At 47.6% G+C, this 13237-nt stretch overlaps 1 protein-coding gene across 2 annotated transcripts in view; it reads left to right on the plus strand.

Annotated features, from left to right (window-relative positions):
- Gna14 (G protein subunit alpha 14) overlaps nt 1-13237 on the plus strand; it is a 153473-nt gene that overhangs the window by 137084 nt on the left and 3152 nt on the right. For both annotated transcript variants that reach the window (XM_060387217.1, XM_060387211.1), the window contains exons 3-5: nt 5580-5734; nt 9174-9302; nt 11445-11574. In XM_060387217.1, the coding sequence (XP_060243200.1) occupies nt 5580-5734; nt 9174-9302; nt 11445-11574 (414 nt within the window). The remainder of the gene's footprint in view (nt 1-5579; nt 5735-9173; nt 9303-11444; nt 11575-13237) is intronic.

Below are 13237 nucleotides of genomic sequence, written 5' to 3' on the forward strand. Positions count from 1 at the left end.
GATATGGTTTTCTTTTTAGTTTACTTTCTTATCCAATACATTGGGACCATAAAAATATCTGTCTTTAAAAAGCAGCCAATACAGAAAAAGTGACCAAATACAAAAGAATGAAGTTTAAGGTCACGGAACACACAAAGGGCTTGTGAGATGCGAGGCCTTGTGAACTCCTAATGACTTGCTAAGACTCAGCCAAAGTCTTTATTCTCATGCTCCACACTAGCTAAATGAAAAGTGAATCAAGTTCCTTTAGCTAATTTCAATGGACCACAGGCAAGGCTTCTTCAACAAAACCTTAATCATTCTTGGTTTTTAATCCTAAAAATATATCTTTTTTTTTATATTGGGGCCATCACACGGCAAATGTAACTGACCTCCATCCTGTATGAGGGGTTGTGTTCCCTGTTTAATATAACCCAAACAGACAGAAATGGGCAGCAAAGCTCCCAATAACTGCTTACAAAAACACAACAACAACAAAAACCAAACCAAACCAAAAAACATGGGCTAGATAGAACTCTATCTAGCATGGCCTCCATGGTTCATGGCTCTTCATTAGTGTGTGCAGGCCCATGATGGTTCTCTCTCCCATGACTGGATTGTGTGCTAGAAGAGAGATGGGGATTCCCGCACAATAGAAGGAAAGGAGCATCTAGAGATAAAAGAATGGCCATGGAATTAAAGGGATCATTTGTTTGTATGTGGAAGACCTGTAAGTACCCACCAAAGGAATATGAGATACAGCCTACTGCTCTTGCCTGTCAGGGCTCTTGATGGTCCCAGGTTGTCAGTGATGGTAGAAAGTCACCAGTTTAAGCTACCGATCATGCTAAGTCCCCTCCCCATCACCATGCAAAAAGATCTACAGTTCAGTGTAGTGTCTTGCTGGGTTTGAACAAGTAAGTGGCCTGGCTGTGAGAGGGTAGCGTCCAAAACCTGAGAGAAACCACGGGTGACAGCTGAGAAGAAAACAGGGACCTTAGTCCTCCATTGGCGAAGCACTGTATGAATCTGGGGTACAACCCTGAGTACCGAATGACAACACGAGCTAGCCGGCATCCTGATTTCCCTGCATAAGAGAGTGTCTGAGCAACCCTGTGGCAGGTTGGCATGGAGCATGTGCCTTATGGGAGACAGTTTGCGGTGCTCTGATCTTCTACAGGTACCTGTGGCTATCTCTTGGTTACTGGGAAATCCTGCAAGGCATAGCGGAGGAGGGAGAGCATGCTGGGTTTCTTGGTGACTTTCAGGGTGAACCTGGAGCCCGGATCTCAGGAGCAGACACGCCCCCATCTTCCATGGCTCTTTGCCGCAGTTCACTTTGGTCTTCAATCTTCAGTGGTGTCAATGCTTTGCATCTCTAACTAAACACAGCTCGCTCGTCCTCCTTGAAATCCCGACGGTCGCTTTCAAATACTCTATAAAAAGTAACCATGTGCGGTGGCTGTTCTTGGTTGTCAGCTTGACTACATCTGGAATGAACTAAAAACCTAAACGACTGGGCATACCTGTGAGAGGTTTTTTTTCCTTAATTAAATTATTTAAAGTGCAAAGTCCCACTTCTAAGATGGATCCCTTAGGTGAGAAGATATACCTTAGTCTGGCCCACGCCTTCTGCTGGCTTATCTAAAGAACATGGGAGAAGGAAGCTTACTCCCACTCACCCTGACTCTGGACTTGGGCAAGATGACCATAAAGATGTCATGTTTTGGTGTGGAGGCTACAAACAAATTGTGGTGAGGAGGTAAACTCACAAATATGAATCTGTGAATAAGGAGGCTCTCCCAGACTTCTTGGGTCCTTTGAGGATGCATCTTTAGGAAGGCTGGAAGGGAATGGATTGTGAAAAGTGGTCCTGTCCATGGCTGAAGGTTTGCTGTGGTCATGTCTGAGGTGAGCAGGTTATATTTGCTGGTGTTTGCTGATAAAAACCCAAGAAAGCAGAAACGCTTAGACACAAAGGACCAATGTTATGCTAGGTTCACGGGACCCTCAGAGACCACCAGGAGACAACTCGATGCAATTACAAGAGAGCTTTATTACGAGAGTGATCGAACTTGGGACCCAAGTCTCACTGGTGCAGCAGTAGAGAAGTGGGACCCTGAGCTCTGAGTGAGCAGGATTTTTAAAGGGAAAGTCTGTGAGCAGGGGGTTTCCATGGCAGCAAGCAGGGGGCACAAGTCTTGGCGTTACAGAATTGAGTAAAGTTTAGCAGGTTGGGGTGACCTTTTCTGAGGCACACAATCACAATGGCTAAGGCATATAAATAATCACAATGGCTATTTTTCTAAACCACATCTGAAACATTGGTGAGAATTTTCCACCCGATTCTCAACCAATTCCCATTGATTATTGCCAGTGAGTTTGTCTTTATTTTCTATGAAGCATTTATTCTGTTATATTTCCTGGAGGCTGTTGCTAGGAGAGTTCACTTTGTTTTCTGCCAGGTGTGCATTCTGTGATATTTCCTGGTACCTGAATTCAGTTCCCAGTCAAAATCTTTATTTCAAAATGGAGTTATATTCTGGCTAATTTAAACTCTTCACCCACACACTCGGCCCTGTGCATCCCAGTTTGTAAACCAGGAACAGTAAGATGCACACTTCCTGTGAAGACAAGAAGTGGCCAGATGGAACCAGAATTCCTGTGTTCTCTTGAAGCTGCTTGATGCTGAGGGCCATGAACTGCTGGGATAGTGCTTCCTGCCCAGCCCTGGTTTCCAGTCTGTTTGCACCACTGCCTGTGAGTTCTCTGCCACTTGGTCAGAAGTACTAGAAGGTCTCCACAGTAGTTCTGAAACTGTGCCTGGGCCCTAAGGTGGGCTTGAAGGAGAGAAGTCCAGATATGCTGTGGCCTGGTGCCAACACAGACCTGCACTCTTGCAGCAGCACAGCCCGGGGTGGATCTGCCTGGCTGCGGCTGCTTAACAGAGCTCTTCCCTGCCCCCACCCCCAACCACTTGCCTTTGCTCCTGCATGAAACCTGCTCTAGGGGGTTGGAAAGGATTTAGGGTTGTGTGAAAGTCCCATTTGGAAGTGGGTCACTGGTTTCTAGTGAATGGATGGTGCTCCAGGTAAAACTGGGGTGAGGGTGTCCATCTCTGCCAAGGCCGGCATGATGTCTGGGATTTCATGTTTTATAGGAACAGCTAGCTATAAGCTCATTGATACAACAAAATACTTTATAAGATAAAAACAAGTAATGTGATATTAAGCCTCTGGACAACTAGAATTGGAAAATTCTCTACATTTTGTAAAATAATCAAAATCAGAACACTGTCAACATTGCCCCAATCTAACTTAGGCCTGGCTCGTCATTGGTCATTGAAAGTCTTAGAGTCGGTAAATTTATATAGGTAGAATCCTCCACCCCATTCTTTTCTTTCCTTTCCTTTCCCCCTTTCTTGCTCCATTCCCCCATCTCTTCCTCTTCCTCATCTCCCCCTCCCACCTTTATTATTCAATGAATTTATTTTCAAAGGTTTGTTTCCCACACTCTGGATGTCTGTTAGCATCTTCTCCACAGGACTGTAAGGCTGACTACGAGAACAGCTGATGGTCACATTCTTTTTTTTTTTTTTTTTCAATGCAGTTTATTCAGGAACCTTGAACAATCCTCGGACCCTGGGGAAAGCCAGCCCACAGCTTAAATAGCCTCTGGGTAGCCAACCCAGGCGTGTCATGTGGGCAATGCAGATAGGTCCACATACATGGAAGCAAGCCAGATCCTCAGCCTTAGCCAAATGTGGAATTGTTCCTGACAGAGAGCACTCACCATCGGGAAGGTGGAAGGCGGAAACCAGCTCTTATACTTAGTACCCAGTGCAGAATCATCTCTTTGTAAAGAAGACCCCGGATATATAAATTCAGGAATTGGAGGGACAGCGGTGTGCCGCATGGATATATTTAATTATCCAGCTGTTTCTGGGGTTAGCATGGCTTTTTTTTTTTTTTTTTTGCCTGAATGGCCAAGGGAGTAGTGTTTAAAGCCCTTCAGCCCACCTGGGTTTCGACCCAGCAACCTGGCACTATTGTAGCTGGTGTGAGAGGAGGCAGCCTAACAGGCAAGGCTGTGTCCCAGGAGAGTGTTATTCACAAACACTTGTAGTTTGTAGGCTTGTAGTTTGCCCGGCCACACTGAAACCATACATATGTCAGAAGTCACCCCGGCAAAAGAGGCTTTGTGGGTTTGTAAGTAGCATAGACGTCCTGTGGTGCATACCATGGGAGGAAGGGCAGTGTTCGCCACCACGGTGAGTCCCCAAGTTCCTTTGTGGGCTCACCGCCCTCTGCACAGGCCCCTCTCCTGCACTGTTTGCACTCCACGCCTGTGAACTGATGCCTATTACACGGATATGTTTCGTATGTAGCACATGTGTTTACTGAGCTCACATATCAATGGAACTCACCAATTACTCACAGGCACTGTACCAGGCTATCATATAAAAGAACAAGTAAAGCATGCACCCTGCTCTGGTGGAGTTGCCAGACTTGTTTGAAGTCAGAGGTGCATGACGGCTCTAAATGTAGAGGGCGGAGGCAGCCGGAGGGCAGGGGGAAACCCTTTGATCCTGTTTGGGAAGACCCGAGTGGCAATGGGAAGCCAGAAGGTGGGGACAGTGCCTAGGCTCCACACAAGGTCCTCCAGGGCCCTCCATCACTCTCTCTGGCTCAGGACAGCGGGAGGAATTACATACAGAGGGTCGAGAGTGCTGGATGGTGCTAGCCTTGGAAATGAGAACTAGCTACTGGGTGTATGCTCTCAGAGAACTCCTGACGGTAGTCATTAGAGTGATCCCAGAGCAACAGCCGTGTAATAAACGCAGTCTGGCGACTGTTTTGCAGGGGCCTTTGGGGGTGGGTCTAGGTGGGAAAGAGCCATACACTGAGTCATGGGACTATATGGCTGGCATAGCGGGACTTTCTATTGAGTTGAAGCTTCCTGTCGAACCTAGCGCTGCTCTATGAAGTAAGATCTACTTCAGAACATTAAACACAAAGAAACAGAGAAACTTAAAAGGGAGAAAAAGAACAGGCCGACAGTTGGCATTGACTTTCCGTCCGCGGAGATAGCGTGTCTGTTCTTACACGCGGGGTGGGCCCACTTCTACCACCAACCCTGGTGTGCCACCGATACAGCTGTTTGTACACTGCTGGCTGCACAGATGTTAGAATGGGCAGAAAGCATGCGGAAGAAGCGGAGGTGGCTGCATGCATGGGTGTCTCCGTTCACCTTTGGGTGCTGCCGCTGGTGTGGCTGGACTGGAGGTGCAGGTCTGGGGCTGTCTGCGGCTCGCTTCCCAAGACCGAGCAATCAAAAGCCCCCACCCAGTTTCTGAGGCTTGGCTGTACACAGCCCAAGGCGGGGACGAGCCGTACACTGATTCATGGGATCATATGCCTGGCACACGGGGACTTTCTGTTGAGTCGAAGCTTCCTGTTGAACCTAGCGCTGCTCTACAGAGTCAAACCTACTTTGTTGCCCACACATTAGAGCCTCCATCCCAGAAGCCAGGGCAAGATCTTCTCCGTGTCTGCCAGCCTTTCCTTTGTTTAATGCAATTATTTCTTTGCGTTGAGTAGGAAAATGCCCAGATCATCAAGGAAGTGGAAGTGGACAAAGTCTCCGCACTCTCCAGGGACCAGGTGGCAGCCATCAAGCAGCTGTGGCTGGATCCGGGAATCCAGGAGTGCTATGACAGGAGGCGGGAGTACCAGCTGTCAGACTCTGCCAAATAGTGAGTATTCAGCCTGCCACATCTGGCCACACTGCACCGCAGCTGCCCGCACTGCAGGTTAGGCTGACTTCATTCCCTGCATGGCAGAGAGGAGGCGGTGTTTTCCCGTTCCTGGCAAGACTCTTAAGCCTCTTCTCCCCCAATTCTCCATTCTCAGAGGTCCCCTGAGGTCAGCATCCACCTCTTCTTGCCTAATTAAACTGGATATTCCTTTAGCAGAATTGATCCAAGTTTTGGTGCTGAAGTTATGATTTAAAGCAAAGAATACACTTGCCTTTCTTGCTCCTCATATCCCTTTGGAAACCACAGGCAGGCTTTGTGAAATCAGCTGCTGGTCTTCTGCTGCCCTCTTGCGATAGACGTAGGCATCTACAAGAGCAGCCCATAGGACTCTAAGCTGGCTTATTGGACCCTCTTAGGTATTTTGGATCCATAAAGCTCTAGCTTTAAACTATCAACCCATGAGAATTTCTATTGCACACTACCTTGGAGAGATCACAACACTCCCCTTTAAGAGTGTCCTAGGACTATGTGCCGCCCAGCAGGTGACTGAGCACAGTTTACTGCTTGGGGTTGTTGCTAGTTTGTGCTTCTGTGGCTGGGTATTTTCTCCTTCTTCCACATCACTGTTCCTCCTCCGGAGACCGGGACACCCCCATCAAACCACCTGATTCCTCTTACATGCTGGCTGGCCTCCTTCTGAGCAAGCTTAGATGGGACAAAGCAGCTACCAGGGAAGGCATCATTACTTCCTGTGGCCTTTTATCTCAGCCAGTGCTCAATTCAGTCCAGGCTGGCACAACTGATCCAATTACATCAGCAGAAAAGCACGACCTCAGGAAAATGAAAGAACCAGAAAGGTGTTAGATTGGAAATGGAGAGCGGAGAAAGAAAGCCTCTTAAGGAGGTAGGTAGGAGTCAGGGGTTGCTCAAGGTCAAAACTAGTGGGCCCTCACCCAGAAGCAGCTGCTGTTACTGGCTATTTGATGGGGCTTGTGTGTTTACATCCATTTGGAGAAAGCACACCAGAACTGCAGTTGGATTAATTTAACACAGATCTTGAAAGCAAAAGCAAGTCCACTGAGAGGCATATCAGGGGTGGCTGTGGAAGTATACGGAGTTACACAGAAAAATACCATTTAATAAACCAGAGAGCTGCCAGTCTTGAGGGTGTGAATGGCACACACTGGAAAGCCAGCACTGGGGAAGCGGGAGCAAGGGAGCCAGAAGTTCTCAGCCATTCTCAGCCATGTGAGCTTCAGGCCAGCAGGCAACCTGGGCTAGACCCTGTATCTAAAAAGCAGAAAACAATACAATAACAATAACAACAAAACAACAACAACTTCCCCACCCCAAGTCAATGGCATAAGTTACTTGGGCATTTTGGAAGGGGCGGAGGGAGGGCCAGGCCAGTGGCCTCGGTCATCTGCTAGAAATGTCTGCATATTTAGATGTCATTTATACTGCCCAAATGAGTACACCAGACAGTATGCTAGGGGCTGTGTGGCAACCCACCAGCGCCCTCTAATCTCAGAAACTGCACCGTCTGCTTGTTCTAATCTGTTGGCATTTTTTATGCTATTCTATTTGGGTTCTTCTATCCACCACCCTTCTCCATCTCAATCATTTTCAACACCCAAGCGACAGGTAGGAGAGAAAAGGAGATCAGAAGGGAAAGGGGGGCATAGACTTCCATAGGCTACTTCTTGCTGATTAGGGACCTAGTGCTCCTTGAGGCAAGTCCAGGCTTCATCGCCAGAATCTCCAGCAGTTCAGCAAAGCAGCAATCCAGCAACAGCCAACACAGCAGCCGGATGAACAAGCAACACCAGCCAATTGCCAACCAACCAACCAACCAACCAATTAATCAGGCACCCAGTCAATCTCTGCAGTGGGTCCCCCTCCTCCCCCATTCATTACTTTGGACCACCTTCCAGAGGCCCCAGCAGATACCCTAAGCCACAGATGATACTGTATTCTATATTTTTCCTTTATGTGTGTAAGAATGATAAGGGAAGCTTATAAATTAGATACAGTAGGAGATTTACACAAACTAAAAATAAGGTAATTAGCTGGGACATGGTAAGTAAAATTTGAGCTACTTGGTTATCATCAAGGTGCCCTGACAGCTGGTGTGATACACCTCAAACTCCTACTGAGTGACCAGTGGGTGGGTAGCGTATACTTCGTGGATAACACACTAGAAAGGGTATTTTGCACACCCAGGAACTGCAACGGATTTTATCCTGCTACTCAGAATGACACTGGATTGAAAACTTATGTATTCTTGCCCGTAGCTTTACAAAATACAAAAACAATACAAAAAGAAAATGGATTATTTATTTCTGGTATTATTTTCCCATTTCGTAGTTTGGACCATAAATGACCATGGGTATTTGAAACCCTGGAGTGAAACACTGGATAACGGAGAAGACTACCATAAAGTAAAGTAATAAGACATGGGAGTGGGCCTCTCGTTTTGCAGTGATGCCTGTAAGGTTCATCTCCAGGCTGGACTGCTAGGGTGTGCTAGAGAAAGCAGCAGAGCCTCCAGCTCTATTGCTAACGGGGTCTTTTATAAGGATGTAAAGGAAGTAAGCAAAACTTTAAGACAGTCTCTAGCCCTGGCTGACCTTAAACTCTCTACATAGTTCAGCCCAACCCTGAACTTTGGATCCTCCTCCCTTTCCTCCTGGGTGTTGGGATTGCAGGCACGTGCTGCCACACCTGTTGTAGGAGGTGCTGGGGATTAAACCCCCCGCTGTGTGCATTCCAGGCAAGCACTCTAACAACTGGACCATACTGCCTTGCCTGTGGTGTTTGTTTTTAATTCTTTCATTTGACTTTAGGAAAAAAAATAGATGTATTTTAAAGTGAGAACTTTAATACATAGTTCCAAATAACATGAGACAAATTTGGGATTAATTTTTTTTAGATGTCTCATTTCCGAGTGTGCTTAACAGGAAAACGTTATTTTGAGGGAACTTATCTATGGCCTGCTGGCCATCTGTGTATTTTCATAGAAGCTGCTCTTAATTCACTACTACTCAGAGAGAGCACTACTCAGTGCCTCCAGAGAACCGTGTCTACATAACGTAATGTTTTTAGGTGAATGCAATTGGGCAGGTCCTTTGGCCACCCAAAGGGTCCAGTGTCATTTCCCACCTCTTCGCCCGGTGCTTCCCTCACCATCACATAGATGATGCCACTGAGAAACTGCATTCTCAGGAGGCTCACAAATGTGCTTCTGAGTCCTGGTCCCTTCAGAACCATCTCAGGAGGATAGAAAGGCCTGGCATAGTCTCCTCTGGGTGTCACTGCTGGCCTCCGTGTCTTACGGGGGCCCTGTGGTCAGAGAGGACTTCCCCTGAGCAAGGAAGGAGGTTTTTCCCTTCTCAAAATGGCGGAGCCTCAGCATCTCGACTCTTTAATGCCACAGTTACCTGACTGACATTGACCGAATCGCCATGCCCTCTTTCGTGCCAACGCAACAGGATGTGCTTCGTGTCCGAGTGCCCACCACCGGCATCATAGAATACCCATTTGACTTGGAAAACATCATCTTCCGGTAAGTCTGTTCAGGGGGCACGTCCGGAGGCGGGGTCTCAGGTGTGCCGCTCCTACGCAGCAGCTCTTAGGCGGGGATAACATTCTGTGGTCTCAAGCACCACCACAGAGGGACTTCCGGGCTCTTCCTGCAGGGGAAGGAGCCTTCGTGTGTGTTGTCACACAGATGGGCGCTCCTGTGACCACACAGTCTCCTGATGTCTTTTCTCTCTCCCTTTGTTGCCTTATCTGAGATTTATCCTTAGAGAAAAGATCTCCACAGATCTTTACTGACCTTTGTACAGGTAAATAGTAAGAGAGGGCATTTACAAAGCAATGAAAATTTCAAGGCACCTCTAAAAACGATTTTGTGTGTGTGTGTGTGTGCCTCAGTGCACATCTATGTGCGACAGTGTGTGCAAGAGCCCGTGGAGAAAATGAGAGCATCTGAAGCCCGGGACTGGAGTTACAGGCAGTAGTGAGCCACAGTATGGTCCTGGGTGCTGAACTCAGGCCCTTTGCAAGTAACCAAGGCGCCACCTCTCTAACACCTCAAAACTCTTGCATGTCTATTATTCCCCTTTTTCTTTTTGATGATGATCATTTTGCACACTTCTAGCCCTCCCGGGTCGAATTGATATTGACACGATTCTGTTCTAGCACTCTTCAGTGCTAGAACCCACAAGGGAGTAAGGTAAAAATACTCTCTGCATCAATGAATGTCTAATTTAATGCTCACTCTCTCCCGAGCGGACCTGTGGATTTAAACGTTTTCAACCTCGAAGGCTGCCTGAAACCTCCCACACACCTCAGAACGAGTTTGCCCAAGCTTTGGTGAACAGGTTTTCGAAACCTTTCCAGAGCCTTAGGGCTGGGTTTGACATCACTGGCTTGCAGCTTGATGGCGCCTCCCCAGTATGAAGGATTCTGATATTTGAAGTTGAGGTCTTTGTAGAATGTCTTCAGGCTGAGGTCTCTTGATATTTGTGCTCTCTCCTAGCTCCATACCTCTCTGCCACTCGAGGCAGACAGCATACATAGCATTGCAGCCAAATCTGCTCCCCTAAAACCTGGCTCAAAGGCACCTTTCCACACAGTAGTCACGGGAGCCTCAGTGAGCCTGTGGACCATCTGAACATACTGGTTTGGGGTCTTCAGAAATTGGAATGTGGATGGGGGGCGAGGTCTGGGAGAAGTAGGTGTGACCTGGAAGTGTATGTGCTCTGTCTAACCCATATAGTCTGCCATGGTGTTAGAAAAAAAAAATTTTTGTGCTAACACTTAAAAATAGACGTTTTACCTAAAACTTACTGGTTTTCCCTAAACTATCCACAGTCCTGGTAATAGCGAGCCTGCATTTTGGGTAGTAGTAGTGGGCCTCAGTGATATGACAGCTATTCCTTCAAACGGGGTTCCAGGGGACTCATAATAGTGCTTAGGGCTTTACGTCAGCAATTCCTGGGCTGCGTCCCTGAAATAGCTCCCAGATTCAGGTAAAGTCTTTGGAGTTTCATACCGAGCAGAGGACAGACGCAGATGGAAAGAACAGGTGGTATACAGCTAATACAGATAGGATCTGTGGATAAATGAGATGAACCAGGGAGCCAGGACTAGTTTGGAGGGGCCGATAACAGGGTGGCTCGGTGGTTAAGAGAGTTCAGTTGCTGGCACCCATGTTGAGTGGCTCACAGCTACCCGTAAGTCTAGCTGCAGAAATCCAGTGACCTCTTTTGGCCTCCAGGGCATCTGCATTCATGAGTGTGACAACGCAAACACTCAAACTCAAAGGTGTAAAAACAAAACAAAACAAATTATACATTTAAATATAGGATCTGAGAAAGCAGAGATACCAGGAAGATGGCTTGCCTTTGTCCCTTCTGTGTCCTAGGACCCTGTGTGGGTGGTTGGAGTTAAGCCCAAGTGGATGCTGGCGTTTTGTCCAGAATGACTGCAGCAGGTTCTAACCCAGTATGTCCAGGCAGGCTCCATCTGACTCCTTTGCTTGGGAAACCACCAATGTCCTCTACTGCATTAACATTAAGAGCCTCTTCCCTCTCAGAATCCCCGAGGGCCTCAGAGGGCACTAACTCCATGGTATAATGGCTTGTGTCCTTTCCCTGGAGCTGTGCATTCCAACCGTTGACTGTCCACCTTTGTTGAGCAGAATGGTGGATGTTGGTGGCCAGCGATCTGAACGGCGGAAATGGATTCACTGCTTTGAGAGCGTCACGTCCATCATTTTCTTGGTTGCTCTGAGTGAATACGACCAGGTTCTGGCTGAGTGTGACAATGAGGTATGTTTGGGGGTAAAGAACTTAAGAGGTATGCTCCTGGGGTGGTAACTGAGGAAGACAGTCCTATTTCTGCAATTTTCAAGAATCGTAGAGTCCTGGGACTGGGTCAGGAGAGCTCAGTTTACCAAGTCAGCCCCTAGAAACCATGTAAAAACCCAAGCTGCACACAAAGCTGCGATTCTTACTGCTGGTGGCATGTTGGGAACATTCTGCCTTTTGGGCTCTGGGCTATAGTTACATTTACCGGGTTCCAATGGGGGCAGTTTCATTTCCAAGTCCCTTCAGAGACCCTAATACATACAATACAGTCTAACAGTTCTCCCCCAACCCCACCCCTTTCAAGACTGGGTCTCATGTAGCCTAAGCTGGCCTCACTCACACTGGCTATAAAGCAAAGGGTAACCTTCAGCTTCTGATCCTCCAGCCTTACACTACCTCCTACGTGCTGTGCCACTGTACGGATTGAACTCAGGGCCTCCTCATGCTAGGCATCCCCAGCCCGAGTGATACTGTTTCTAATAGATGCCATCTGGGCAGTCCTCAGCCTCCAGAGAATGGCACTCCAAACTACGTTCCCAGTGGAGTAGTCAGGGCAGAGGTTCCCAGTGCATGGAGCAGTCCAGGAGGTACGAGAGATGGCATCTGTCCTGTAACCCTGAAAGGGTCTTACTCAGAGCATCTGGACCTGATCCAGACCAGGCAGGTGCTGTGCCTCCTACAAAGCTGCAAGGTGCTGACTGGGTCTAGTTATGTTAGATGCTCTAATAGAGAGCGATCAGGACCGTTAGTCACTTTGTGAGGTTGTTTTCTGAGGGATAGCAATGTCCTCCTAATGGGCTTTCCCTCTGCATGTAAGCAAGAATTCCTGGCTCCTGTTACAAGGACATAAATGTAAATCATCAGTGCCCTGACCAGGATCAGGTGGTGGCCCATGAACAAACCATATCTTGTATCTCTTGAGTGAAGGCTTAATACTGTGCTTTAGAGAATCTCTAGAAGTGAGTGAGTTGCTTCTTTCTCTGAGAACATTTTCTGGACCCCAGACTTCAGAGTGGGAAAAGGCGCAGGTGTGGGAAAAGGGCATATCCCTTTGGAGCATGTGTTGAGCTTTGATGTTTTTTTTACAGTTGCTTGCTTCTCTAAAGGAGAAAGGTCCTGCCTTTTTCCTCTTAGAAATACTTCAGAGAAAATGCTGTGTAGAAGAGTAGTTGTCACAAGATGCGATTTGTTTCTCAGTTATTTGGCTCCTGGAATTAGAGAGCTTTCGGCATTTCCTTTGATGTGTGTTGTTTAAAAGTACTGTCTGTAAGCATAGCGCCACCGGACTCACTTCTCTATGGGTCTGGAAAGGTTAAAGTTTTGGAATGCTATGTTCATCCAGCAAACTGGGACGACACACCACTTGTACGGCACTGTGACAGCGCTCTGCCGTGTTAGTTCCCTTCCTACCCGAGTGTGGCTTGCCTCCCTCAGGGGGCGGGGTCCTCCTGGAAGAGCTTTCTCCCCTCCTGTGCTCCAGTACACCTGACAGGGTGCTCAGCACACACCCACCTGGGGCTGGTGTCTCACCACCTGGTAATCAGTTACAGAAAACAAACACCTTTTCCAACTATATAAACTTTCTGTTCCAAGTTACATAAAAGCCTTGTTTAGGGCAAGAGTT

The sequence above is a fragment of the Meriones unguiculatus genome, chromosome 1, assembly GCF_030254825.1.
Source record: "Meriones unguiculatus strain TT.TT164.6M chromosome 1, Bangor_MerUng_6.1, whole genome shotgun sequence".
NCBI lineage: Eukaryota > Metazoa > Chordata > Mammalia > Rodentia > Muridae > Meriones > Meriones unguiculatus.